This window comes from Mytilus californianus, unplaced genomic scaffold (genome assembly GCF_021869535.1).
Source record: "Mytilus californianus isolate M0D057914Y unplaced genomic scaffold, xbMytCali1.0.p SCAF_4, whole genome shotgun sequence".
Taxonomy (NCBI): Eukaryota; Metazoa; Mollusca; class Bivalvia; order Mytilida; family Mytilidae; genus Mytilus; species Mytilus californianus.
This window is the reverse complement of record NW_026262690.1, coordinates 72,473,996-72,487,222: the sequence shown is the minus strand read 5'-3', so window position 1 is coordinate 72,487,222 and position 13,227 is coordinate 72,473,996. Positions and strand designations below refer to the sequence as shown.

Below are 13,227 nucleotides of genomic sequence, written 5' to 3'. Positions count from 1 at the left end.
AGAAGGGGGTGGGGGTTACCCCAGGGGATTTTCCCTCAATTTCATTTGATTTGTTTTATTGTCCAATTCAAGAATATATATGGTTTAGGGATGCAGATCTCAACCATTTACAAGTTATCAAAAAGAAAGGGGTGGGGGTTACCCCCATGGACTTTCCCTATATTTCATTTGATTTGTTTTATTGTCCCATGCAAGAATATATATGGATTAGGGGTGGGGATCTTGACCGTTTACAAGTTTTCAAAAAAAAAAGGGGGGTGGGGGTGACCCCCCTGGACTTCCCCTATGATTTGTTTTATTGTTCCATACAAGAAAATATATGGTTTCGGGTGGGTATCTTGACCGTTAACAAGTTTTCAAAAAAAAGAGGGGGTGGGGATTTTCCCAGGGGACTTCCCCTCAAATTCATTTGATTTGTTTTATTGTCCCATTCAAGAATATATATGGTTTAGGGGTGGGGATCTCGACCGTTTACAAGTTCTCAAAAAAGAAGGGGGTGGGGGTGACCCCCATGGACTTCACCTATATTTTCATTTGATTTGTGTTATTGTCCCATACAAGAAAATATATGGTTTAGGGGTGGGGATCTTGACTGTTTACAAGTACTCAAACAGGAGGGGGTTTGGGTGACCCCAGGGGACTCGCCTTTTACTTCATTTGATTAGTTTTATTGTCCCATACAAAAATATATATGGTTTCAGGGTGGGGATCTTGACCATTTACAAGTTTTCAAAAAGAAGGGGGGTGGGGGTTACCCCAGGGGACTTCCCCTTAATTTCATTTGATTTGTTTAAATGTCCAATTCAAGAATATATATGGTTCAGGGGTGGGGATCTCGACCGTTTACAAGTTATCAAAAAGAAGGGGGTGGGGGTGACCCCCTGGACTTCCCCTATATTTCATTTGATTAGTGTTATTGTCCCATACAAGAAAATATATGGTTTAGGGGTGGGGATCTCGACCGTTTACAAGTTCTCAAACAGGATGGGGTGGGGGTGACCCCAGGGGACTCTCCTTATATTTCATTTGATTTGTTTTATTGTCCCATACAAGAATATATATGGTTTCGAGGTGGGGATCTTGACCGTTTACAAGTTTTCAAAAAGAAGGGGGGTGGGGGTGGTTCTGGGGACTCCCCCAATATTTCATTTGATTTGTTTTATTGTCCCATACAAGAATATATATGGTTTAGGGGTGGGGATCTCGACCATTTACAAGATAAAACTCAAATTTATTTCCATGAACCAGTAACAAAACACCAAAATAATTCTCTAAAATTAGATATGACTTAACCACTCATAAATCTCTAAAATTAGATATGATTTTATATCTATCAATTAAACACATCACTTTTCAAAACAAATAACTCAAACTTATTTCCATAAACCAGTAAAAAAAAACACATCACTTTTCAAATCAAATAACTCAAACTTATTTACATAAACCAATAAAAAACCAGCAAAATACTTCTTGTTTCTTTCATGTGTCAAAAAATAATACAGATCTGCAACTTATCTATCAATGTCAAAAACTTTATCTCATAATAAAAATAGATTATTATCTAATTAAAAACAAGTTTAGATTCAGCACTTAAAGAACCCTATATATATTTAATTTATGTTCAAATATAACATACACAAACTGATTAATTTTCCCAGGGGACCTGCCCTTTATTTCATATGATTTGTTTTTTTGTCCCATACACGGATACATATGGTTTAGGGGCGGGGATCTCAACCATTTACAAAATCTTAAACAGGAAGAAGGTGGGAATGACCCCAAGGAACTCACCTTTTATTTCATTTCATTTGTTTTATTGTAACATACAAGAATATATATGGTTTCGCCGTGGAGATCTTGACCATTTACAAGTTTTCAAAAAAAAGGAGAGTAGGGGTTACCCCAGGGGACTTCCCCTAATTTAATTTGCTTTAATTTATTGTCCCATACAAGTACATATATGGTTTAGGGGTGGGAATCTCAACATTTTACAAGTTTTTAAAAAGAAGGGGGTAGGGTTTACCCCAGTGGACTTCCCCTAAATTTCATTTGATTTGATATATTGTCCCACACAAGAATATATATGGTTTCTGGGTGGGAATCTTGACCGTTTACAAGTTATAAAAAAAAAGGGGGTAGGGGTTACCCCAATGGACTTCCCCTATATTTCAATCAGAAAACAGTAAATTTTCAAATAAATCTGTCACTCCAATGATTATCATATGCTAAAATATTTCAAAGATCTAATTAATAATGAAAATAAATCATTATCATAAGCTGAAATATTTATAATATCTAATTGAACAGAACTATGGTTGTTTAACATAGTACTCTAACATAATTAATAACGTAATAATCTTCAAAATGTCTAATGATATAGCTTATAATCATTACCACTTAGTAAATAGATAATTTTCAAATAAATCTGTCACTCCAATTTTTATTCTGAGATAAGACAAATCATAAAAAGATAACAACAGTAAAATATTTAAAAATTCTACTTTTGGATATTAAAAATGGCGATAACTCACAAAGGAGATATACTAAAATCTTGAAAATTAATAGAGACCTTCATTAAGTCCCAGGAAACAACATATATAAATTTGAAAAAAATTTGTTGAAGTGTTTTCATGTTATTGTGCGGACGCTGTTTGGCAGCCGCCAGAGCCGCCCACCATATATAACCATTTTAATAACCGATATTTCCTTCAAAAATCCGGTTAAAAACATACTAGACTACAATACATTCATACGAAAGCTCAAGGAACAAATATATTAAGTCTACACAAAAAGGTGCTTTTTAGATTCTTAAACTTTTCTGCTGCCAAAGGGTACACATTTATTATTGATCTCCCTTCATGTAAATATTTTTATGTGAAGCAGTATTGTCATATTACTTACTTTTAATAAATCAACAAGTCTTGTGAGTAAATCTGGAGCAGCTGATGGAATGTCGTCTACACATTGACAATATTCTACCATCATCTTTAACAATAGTAACACAGTGCTGTAAATAATCAGTATATGTTTAATATCAAATTATACAGTCTTAAATAAAAAAAAAAAACATCTGTAATTTTATTACCCTCTCCAGCTATACTTTATAACTTCATTTTATTCACTATCAATACCAATACATGTTTTTCAACAGTTTAAATGTTTTCTTTGATGGGTAGACTTAAATAAACTCTTAAATACTTTTTTTTAGAAGTACTCTCAAGGATTGGTGAAAACCTGTTTATGAAGACTTATGTTTTTTTTTAATGGACTGTGTACTGTAAATTCAGAAATTATTGCGTGTATTTATTATTGCAATTTTGTCATTATAGACTAAAATGCAATTTCAATTTTTGCGATATTGAGAAAAATCCTGTTTAATTCATATAAAAAATTTCAAAATGCCAGTTATGATTATTGCGATTATAACCCTGTCGCATTTTTCGCAATAATAAAAAATCGCAATAATTTCTGAATTTACAGTATATAAGATACATATGCAGTCCCCTCAAAATAAAGTTATTACTCAGATTAGATGTATATCGGTTGTTTGTATCTCCTTGGCCTATACCCAACATTTTCTTTTATCCATATACAGCTTAGAGTCACATACCATAAAATGATGGTTATAATAACCCTGCTGTTCAAGAACAGTGTTTTAGCTAGCTATAAAACCAGGTTGATTAAACAAATTAAACCATTATACAAATGTCCGGAATATATGACCGTTTTGGAAGCCTTGGTTTAATCCACCATTTTCTACATAAGGAAATGGCTGTACCAAGTCAGGAATATGACAATTGTTTTCCATTCATTTGATGTGTTTGAGCTTTTGATTTTGCCATTTGATAAAGGAATTTCCATTTGAATTTATGTTATTATTGTTATTTTACTTTTTACATAAAACTTGGAACAAGCCACTCAAGCAGAAATTCATATGTTAAATTGATCCAAATGTTGCAAAATTGTTTTATTAATAATAGATAATTGTAACAATTAAATATTTATATCTCATCATGTGGCTTAGACATAAGAACTTAAAGATGATAATGTACTAAAAATTGTGTTAAACAATGTTGTATCATATAACAGAATAGCAGTATATCATAAATAAGTAATATAATCATGATAATAAAGTTACGAAATATCAGATGTATCATCAATGTCAGATATTTCACAGAATGTTTATACATACCCAACAACAGTAAAGTTTTGTTCTTCTACTTTCAGTGATTCAGATGGTTTTTTGTCTGAAAATATTCATTTACATTGTTTTTTAAGTAAATCATACTTTTTGAAGCCAATTTCTGCATATTTGTTTTATAAAATCATATGTGATAAAATTTATTTGTGATGTAGAATTATTTCATGGGTCATGAGTATTTCATTTATGAACTCCTATTGGTAAAATTAGAAATAGAAGGTTTTTATACACTTGTATTCATTCAAATACGAAACTAACTGAATGATCTCAATCTATTCAACATATACACACTAATCTTGATATATTTCTTTAAAAATATCTAGCAAATAGACAATTTTTACAGGCTTTTCATGACAAAAAATAAATCATGAGAAATAATGAGTATTAGTCTTTAGATCTTTTGTGAAATGTGGTTTTCTAGTAACAATTATAATCTTCATATAAAAAATCATATTTACCTTTATCTTGTGTTCTCTCAGGAATGCAGATTGTTCCTTGATTGAAATTTAAAGAAAATGAGGTTATCACAAATATACACTTTTGTATATGACAATGAAAATGCTTTGTATACACAAATTCTAAATATACAATAAACTTTATGAAAAACATGTATTCCTAAATCTTAATATCATTCACTTTGATGGATTTGGCTTTAATTTTTATGTACCTACTTCAGATATAACTCTTTATGTATTTCTGTACTTATGCATCCTAGGCTTTCAAATTTGATGTTTTTACTTAGTTATCCTGATGAAATTAAATCCACAAAACACAGTGATGCATAAAATCCGTCCGTCTGTCTGTCCATTCGTCTTCAACATGTCGGTCATTAACTCAAAAACGCTTTAACAAATTTTCATGAAACTTTGGTGAATTGTTTATATGTATTGACGTAAGCTCCCTTTCAATTTTTATAAAATTAGATTTCAAGTTTCCGAAATATAGGATTTTACTCATAAAAAGTGGGGGTTTCCAGTTTTCGGACAATAACTCAAAAATGCTTTGAGCAGTTTTCATGAAACTTTAGTGACTAGTTTATATCTATTAAAATAAGCTCCCTTTAATTTTTATAAATTTATGATATGACATTGAGGAATTATGGAACTTTATTCTTTAAATAAGCGATGTGCATATCATGCGCTCATGGCGCAGCTCTTTATTATATATAACATACAACAAACAAATAGATATTGTCTAAGTCTCAACATCTCTATTCTTTTACTTTAATACTTGGAATATGAAGGTTAATGAAGTTAAATAATTGAATTTGTGAATTACTGATTGAAATGTACAGAAATTTAACTTTCATCCTTCCTAAAGTGTGTTAAAGAGAATCAGCATCATTGTAAATAATCTTTCAGTTATTCAGAAATAACCAAACCAAGTTTTGTCCTTTGGGGTTTAGTGGATAAGTATTTCATTGGCAATCATACTACATCTCCTTATTTTTTATACCAGAATGTACCCCAGGTGCAATACATTTTTGATTGGTACATCAAAATATTTGTATATTACCTGATTTTGTAATGTGGTCCACTAGTTCTTGGAACTCTGCAGGAACATCTGCTTGCTTCCATCTTTCATTGTCTAATATCAAACTTAAAAAAAAAAACAAAAAAACACATATATTTTTTCTAAATTTAAGCAAATACTTATTTTTATAGTTTGTTCTTATGTTGAGCTGTTACACCATTGTCCTAGGTAAGGAAGAAGTTGTCATTTGTTGCTTTATATAATTTTTCTTTTTCGCTAATTGTATTGTACATAAATTAGGCTTTTTGTTTTCTTGTTTGAATTAAATATTTTACATTTTGTCATGATGGGGTCTTTTATAGCTGCTATGCGGTGTGGGTTTTGCTCATGGTTGAAGGCCATATTGTGACCTTTAGTTGATAACATCTATGTTGTTTGGTCTTTAATGGATAGTTGTCTCATTGACAATCATACCACATCTCCTTATTTTACATAGCTCAACTTAATAATCTTATTAACAAAACTGATATGCGTAAAAAGAAGAGTGAAATCCTGATTACAAGAGATTATTCTAAAATTTGTTAAGATTTTTTTACCCTGCCAACAACATAAAACAAGATTTTGTTCACATTTAATAAAAATCTCTTGAGAATCTGAACCAATTTGTACTGACAAATTCTTTGCCAACAAATTATGGATTGTTGGATGTTTATTTTCAGCTGCAAATATTTCATGCATGTTAGGAACAATACAAATTAAACAAGATATCAAATAAGTAGGATACACAAATAGGGTTGATGTTGATAGAGCATTCCAATTTGGACTACCTCAGGGAAAAAGTCTACTTTGATAAGTAGCAGGAATTTAGACTACTGACACCTCAAAGAATTGTTATCTGCCAACAAAAGGCATCTTATCAAATGTACCCATTTCAACTGAATGTCTATGCTAATGAATACAATTTTGAAAATATCATATTTTTTTAAGATTCCAAGTACAAATGCATGCAACTTTTACTAATTACATATATATATATATATATACATTTTACCTATAACTTTAAAAATGTGCTTATATCATTTTCTGGCAATTACCTTAATTTTTGTCTTCTTTCTTCATGAAATCTGTTTACAAACTTTGTTGCCTGTTAAAGATATAACATATCATAAACAATCTGGTATAAAAACAAATTTGTCACATCCACTTTTAATGATGTACTATTTTTTTCTATTTCTAAGCATATTTCACATGACAATTCATTCATATAAATTGTACAATAAATGTAGTCATATTTCATTTTCACAGAATTAAAAAGAAAAGTTCTAAAACATAAACATTAAAACAAAGGATGATTACTTTTTGCTAAGATGGCACCACTTCATATGAATGTTCTAATTACTATTTGTTCTCATATTTTTTCATGGAGTTCTTGGGGACAAATTTAACATGTAACATTCTATGTTCAGAGCTCACCTGTGACTGTAAACTTAGTCGTAATGATGTACTCCTCCTACCACATGTAAATTCACAATCAGTTACAAAATTTTCTACAGTTCTGGATAATTGAACAAATTCGGTAGAAGATAATCTCTCTAAAAAGCCATCCTGCAAAAAAAAAAAAAAAAATTTCACTTGAACTCAATCCTTCCCTGCATGTTACTTGGAATTTGATAAAAATGTAAAAATAATTATATATAACACTTGAGAGGATTTCAAACCAGTAAACATAAATGGATATATTAAAGATAGATGCGAAAATTTTCAAATAATTAGCATAGAGCTAAAATAAAATTGTTTTCAGTATCATCATATTACAAGAATGTATCACAACTTCATAATGTGCAAAATATATAGCTGTGCAAAATTAAATTGGACCTTAAATGTTTACATAATTATTATAAACATACATATTATATATTAAATAATACCTGATAATATTTAGCATAAGTTATAATCCAAGTACTATGCATGGCCAATACTCAAAATAAAAGGATAAAAAGGATCATCTATTTTTTGGAATACAAATACTATTTATAACAACTGCTCAACACAAAATTAATCTTTTTTAGTTTGTCACAGACAAATAGAAAATTTTCAAACTGTGATTTATGGAAATAAAAATATACTTTTATTCACTATTTGTAGATTACATTACATTATTTCTGAAAATAGATACCAAATTAAGGGTTCAGTTTAAGGGAACAAGAGTCAACCAAAATATTGTTTAATGTAATAGGAATTTCTATGACTGAAATATTTCAGTACTAGCTGTTTTCAAATTATCATTAGTTGATTCTCTTATATCAAATCAAAAAAGATACCAATTACAACTAAAAGCATACTTAATTTAAACAATTTTCTTGCAACTGGTTTGTTCAATATAAATTTTCTCTCAAGAACTTTGAGCAATTGTTTACAGGTGAAACAGCTCAGGGACTTTATATAAACTCCATCTAAGCAATTTTAATTTCAAAATCTGATATTTTCTAAAACTGTTCTAAAAATTGAATTGCAATAAAATTGGTTAATAGATGCATGGTTTCAGCTGCCATTATATATCATGCAGGAGACTTTTTTGTCATTTATGAATTTTAAATTTAAACAGAGAACAGATATAAAAACAAGTGTAAGATACACCAATGTTTTATTCAAATATGCTGATATGTAATCTTTAAGTTTAAGAAAGCTATGTAAATCTTAATTAATACCCATGATGATACAATGCTAGAATTTGATTAAAATGCTATATCACCAAATGTGGTCACAATAGAAATGATCTTGTGTAATTTATGGTAATTTTGTCCCCTATGAAACATGAAAAATATAAAAAAAATAAAAAAATAAACAAAAATTAATTTTTCACATTCTTTACTCACCCTTCTCTATATATTAATAAATTGTTAAAATTTTTACAAAGTCATGAAGTACATTTGTAACTCTGGAGTATGAATCATACCGGTAGATATCTGCATATTTTGAATGGTTTTGACTTTAAGATGTAACAAGTTTTGCTTTAATGAACTAAAGCACACTTTTCCCCAGAACTGTTTGAGGTCAAAGGTGAAATCTTATGGTATTCAATATTCAAAAGGTTAAAAAGTAAAAACATTTTTGCATTTCTGTAGCTATATTTGATATTTGTAAAATGGAAAAAGGTACGAGTTGTATTCCATAACACAAAATCTCTATACACAAAAGCTTAAACAAAGAAACAAGGCTTTTATAGCTGTTTTTCATCTCTTTGTCACAGTGAATCCTTCACAAAAAGGAAAAGGTTAAATTTTACTGCATGTTGTTTGCTAGATGTTAATAATCATTGAACAGCTAATCAAAGAATTCAAATATCGAAAATTATTCAACGACTGACCAAACAATACATTATTTCACAAATGCACTAAGCGCATGAGTTTATTATCAGTGTTGTTTGGTCGAGAGTTTAACATTTTTACATATTTGAATTATTAGATTAGTTATTCTTTTTATTACATTGACCATGGAGTTTTTAATGGAAATAAAGTATAAAATACAAGGAACTATATCTTTTTCTACGCATTTCCAATTTGTTTTGATGCAACATTATCGCCAATGTCTTGACAACACCCATTGTTGTATGATGTCGAGGAGTGAAATCATCGGATTTATTTCACATGTGAAATTATCGGTTTTTATTTCACTGGGAAATCAGTCATTCATTGCACCCAATGTGATAACATTATATCTGTGCACTGAAGCATATAAGTGTAGTTATGTATTGGTTTACTGACAGTTGATGGAGAGTTGTCTCATTCGCACTCATACCACATCTTCTTATATCTATATAATTATTCTTAATCAAATGTTTTTAAAAGTGAATTCTTTACTTTAATATTATCCATTTACCAGAAACGTGTGAAATACTAACCTTTGACCTTGCCACTATGACCTTGACACATCGGTCATGTGCATGATCACAGATAGCATACATCATATCACACAGACTGCTTTGTACTCTGGAATAATCATCATCTGATATCAACATGTCTGCTGCATCTTCACTCCTACAATATGATACTTGACTATTAACTTAATCATATGCAAATGAGCTACTGTAAGTTCATAAATTTTTGCATGCATTAATTATTGCAATTTTTGACCAATGAACAAAAAAATGGGATATTTAAAATTATTACGATTTCATGAAATGCTGAATTCAAATAATGGTACTAAAATATAAAATGCATATATAATTTTGCAAAACCTATCCATTGGAATTGTTTGGAAATAATAAAAATGTGGCAAAATTTTTTGGATTTACAGTAGGGTTTGTAGGTAGTTAAAAATTATATAATTAGGCTTATGCAAAGGCTTTTATCTCTCAGAAAAAAGACAATGGGCTTTGAATACCTTTTTAAGTTACAGTATAAATTTGTTATTTTTACCTGAGCAACCTGTGAAATATTTCAATTCATTGCAGAAGTAAGATTGGTGTTAGTATAAAGCATCTGCAGTTGTTGTATTTGTTGTATAAAAAATTTTCTTACCATTATTTCCAATGATTGACTTTCTGTTTCATTTGAAAATTGAAAAAAATAAAAAAAAACATAATTATCAGGTACCCAAAGGTTTGACTTTAACATGAAAACTTTTACTGTAATGGAATATTGGAAGCTCTCTGATCATTTTGTAGTTTTTCCTGCAGGAATATAATATCAAATCCTGCTGAAATAAAATATTAAATTGAATAATGTTTTAGGCACAAACTAATATACTAAATGGAAATGCAAGGCTTAACATGGGGTGTTAATATTTTTCTGATTAACAAATTGTGGATGTGTGCTATATAAGCATGTGACATCTTTCAAAAAAATTCTATGTTATTTATATACTGTACTTACACAGAAACATGGAGATGTGATGGTTCTTCTAGGGTACATTCTTTATCTTCTGTGGGTGTTGAGACAGGACTAGGGGCCTTAGTTCTACCTGCCGTGATCCCTATCACATCGCCTATTACACCTTGGAATGTCTGAAAACAGAAATTCTCTTTATTAGTTTTAAAACACTATTTTTGATTGGTTCACTTCTTAAAGTTTTGTTGTTGTGTGCATTTATTTTTTGTTGTTGTATACATTTATTTTTTGTTGTTTGCTTCAAAGATTTTGCTTTAAATATTATCCATTCAATCATTTAAAAAAAAAAACATTTTTACAGTCATCTATATTGCACTGTATTCTATGTTATACTACAAATTTTTCATGCTGATTTTCCAAGTTTTGATGGTCATATAAACATGCTGGCTAATATTTTTTGTCGTTTTTCAATGATATGGTATTATTCCTCTATAAATATTGTGCTTATAGTGCGACACGATTTTGAAGCCTGCTTTGTAATGGACCTCTACAATACAAAAATTTTGAATATGCAGCCTTATAAGCCAACTGTCTGCAGGTAATATGGCAACCTACCAATAAATATTATTCAGGCAATTGAGGGGTAGTGATTCCAACCAACATTAAACAATCAATGTGTTTGTAGTAAGATATGAACTTACCTGACCTCTCTTTAAGAGAATAAGGAGATTGGAGAATATTTTACAGAGTAACTCCATCCACTGGTTATAATCCAACATTCTCATTTGGTCTCCAAGACTGGAAAATTCAAATACAAACTATTTGTAAGTAATACCAATCAAATACAACCAAAAACAATAGAAAAGACAAACTTTTATTTGACATATACATTTGTATATAAAATATTGTGTTAAAACAACTGTCAGAAATAAAACTCTTCAAATAAAGTAAACAAACCATGTTTAGAACAATTTGCTCAGGAAAAAATATAAAGGAACATTTTTCTGCAGCTTATTTGGTCTTGTAAATTCCCTACATACTAAATGATAAATCAGAATTTCAAAACATCATAAACAGTCTTCAAGGAAAAATTATAAAGGTATAGTCATATGAGAGATTTGCCAAATTTTAACAAAATTATGCTAGTTTCAGGGATATAAAGTCTTATAAAAATAAGGTCAATCAGTAGAGAAACACAAGAATAAATACACTGCATCTGTGAATATTGTTTGTGCATGGGATTGTTCTACACAATTCATGTCCTTATAAACTCTTGATTGAAAACATTTTTTAAAAAAATAGCAAAGTTATAAAAATAATAACAAATTTATTAATAAAGTCCTGAAATGAAACACTTACATCAATTTGATCTTTGACCATAACATTGTAAGTCATGAACTTAATGTATAAAACCTACCTAGTAACATTGTCGTCTGAAGTTTCTACATTATCTGCCTCTGACACAGCTTCTACCACAGTCTGGAAATAAATCAGTCATTCTACATGTTCTAAATATATTTCTAATGGCATTTTTAAATATTTAGTTCCTTAGGACCTCCTAATATACTTGAAATTGTTTTTAACAGTACAACATTGGTGAAAGTTAAGAAAAAAAATCTTAAAAAAATACCAGCAAGGTTTGTTGGATACAAAATTTTCCACAATAAGGATGTCAAAGATATTTCAATTACTATTCCAAAAATATTGTGTCTTTTCCGGATAAGTTAATTGCTCATTATTAAATATGAATGTGAAGGTATAAAAATGAAGCAATTTTCTGCAGTTTAAGTGGTTTTTCTTTAAATCCAGAAAGATTAAAGGTTTAAAGTAAATTTGTGATGCAAAGATAAAATTTGTTATTTTTATTTACATCTAATAGTCTAACTTTGTAGGAACATGGTGAAAGAGATTTACTGATAGATCCATAAAACTTAATAATGAATGGACTACATATGGCCATTTTAGACAATCTACTCTACCAATTAGAATATACTGTAAATTGGAGAACACTATGTACCTGTTTGACACAAGCTCTAATAGCTGTAAAGGCTTCTTCTCTATACATGTCCACAAAATTAAACTTGTCTTTCCTAATCATACCAAATACTAATGACACTAGCTTTTCCTGTAAAAAAAATAATCACAAATAAGTTTCAAAAAATCAGTTGCATAATTACTCCTGCATAAAATTGAGAATGGAAATGAGGAATATGTCAAAGAGACAACAACCCGACCAAAGAGCAGATAACAGCCGAAGGCCACCAATGGGTCTTCAACGAAGCGAGAAAATCCTGCACCCCGAGGTGGTCCTCAACTGGCCCCTAAATAAAATTGTGTACTGGTTCAGTAAAAATGGACATCACACTAAACTCCATAACATATAAAGGAACTAAAATTAAAAAAAAATACAAGACTAATAAAGGACAGAGGCTCCTGACTTGGGACAGGCGCAAAAATGCGGGTTAAACATGTTTTGTGAGATCTCAACCCTCCCCCTATACCTCTAGCCAATGTAGAATAAAGAAACACATAGCAATACGCACAGTAAAACTCAGTTCAAGAGAAGTCCGAGTCCGATGTCAGAATAGGTAACAAAAGAAACTAAGCAAAATGACAATAATACATAAATTAACAAAGGACTACTAGCAGTTACTGACATGCCAGCTCCAGACCTCAATTAAACTGATTGAAAGATTATGTCTTCATCATATGTTGGTTTGAGTG

General features: G+C 30.0%; 1 protein-coding gene across 1 annotated transcript in view; it reads right to left on the bottom strand.

Moving 5' to 3' along the window:
* Positions 1-13,227, bottom strand: part of LOC127738474 (vacuolar protein sorting-associated protein 54-like) — a 32,049-nt gene that overhangs the window by 8,951 nt on the left and 9,871 nt on the right. The window contains exons 10-20 of the mRNA XM_052249736.1: positions 12,521-12,628; positions 11,921-11,982; positions 11,205-11,301; positions 10,549-10,679; positions 9,576-9,711; positions 7,148-7,279; positions 6,769-6,818; positions 5,717-5,799; positions 4,660-4,695; positions 4,193-4,247; positions 2,902-3,007 (exon numbers count right to left, since the gene is read on the bottom strand). Of these exons, the coding sequence (XP_052105696.1) occupies positions 2,902-3,007; positions 4,193-4,247; positions 4,660-4,695; positions 5,717-5,799; positions 6,769-6,818; positions 7,148-7,279; positions 9,576-9,711; positions 10,549-10,679; positions 11,205-11,301; positions 11,921-11,982; positions 12,521-12,628 (996 nt within the window). The remainder of the gene's footprint in view (positions 1-2,901; positions 3,008-4,192; positions 4,248-4,659; positions 4,696-5,716; positions 5,800-6,768; positions 6,819-7,147; positions 7,280-9,575; positions 9,712-10,548; positions 10,680-11,204; positions 11,302-11,920; positions 11,983-12,520; positions 12,629-13,227) is intronic.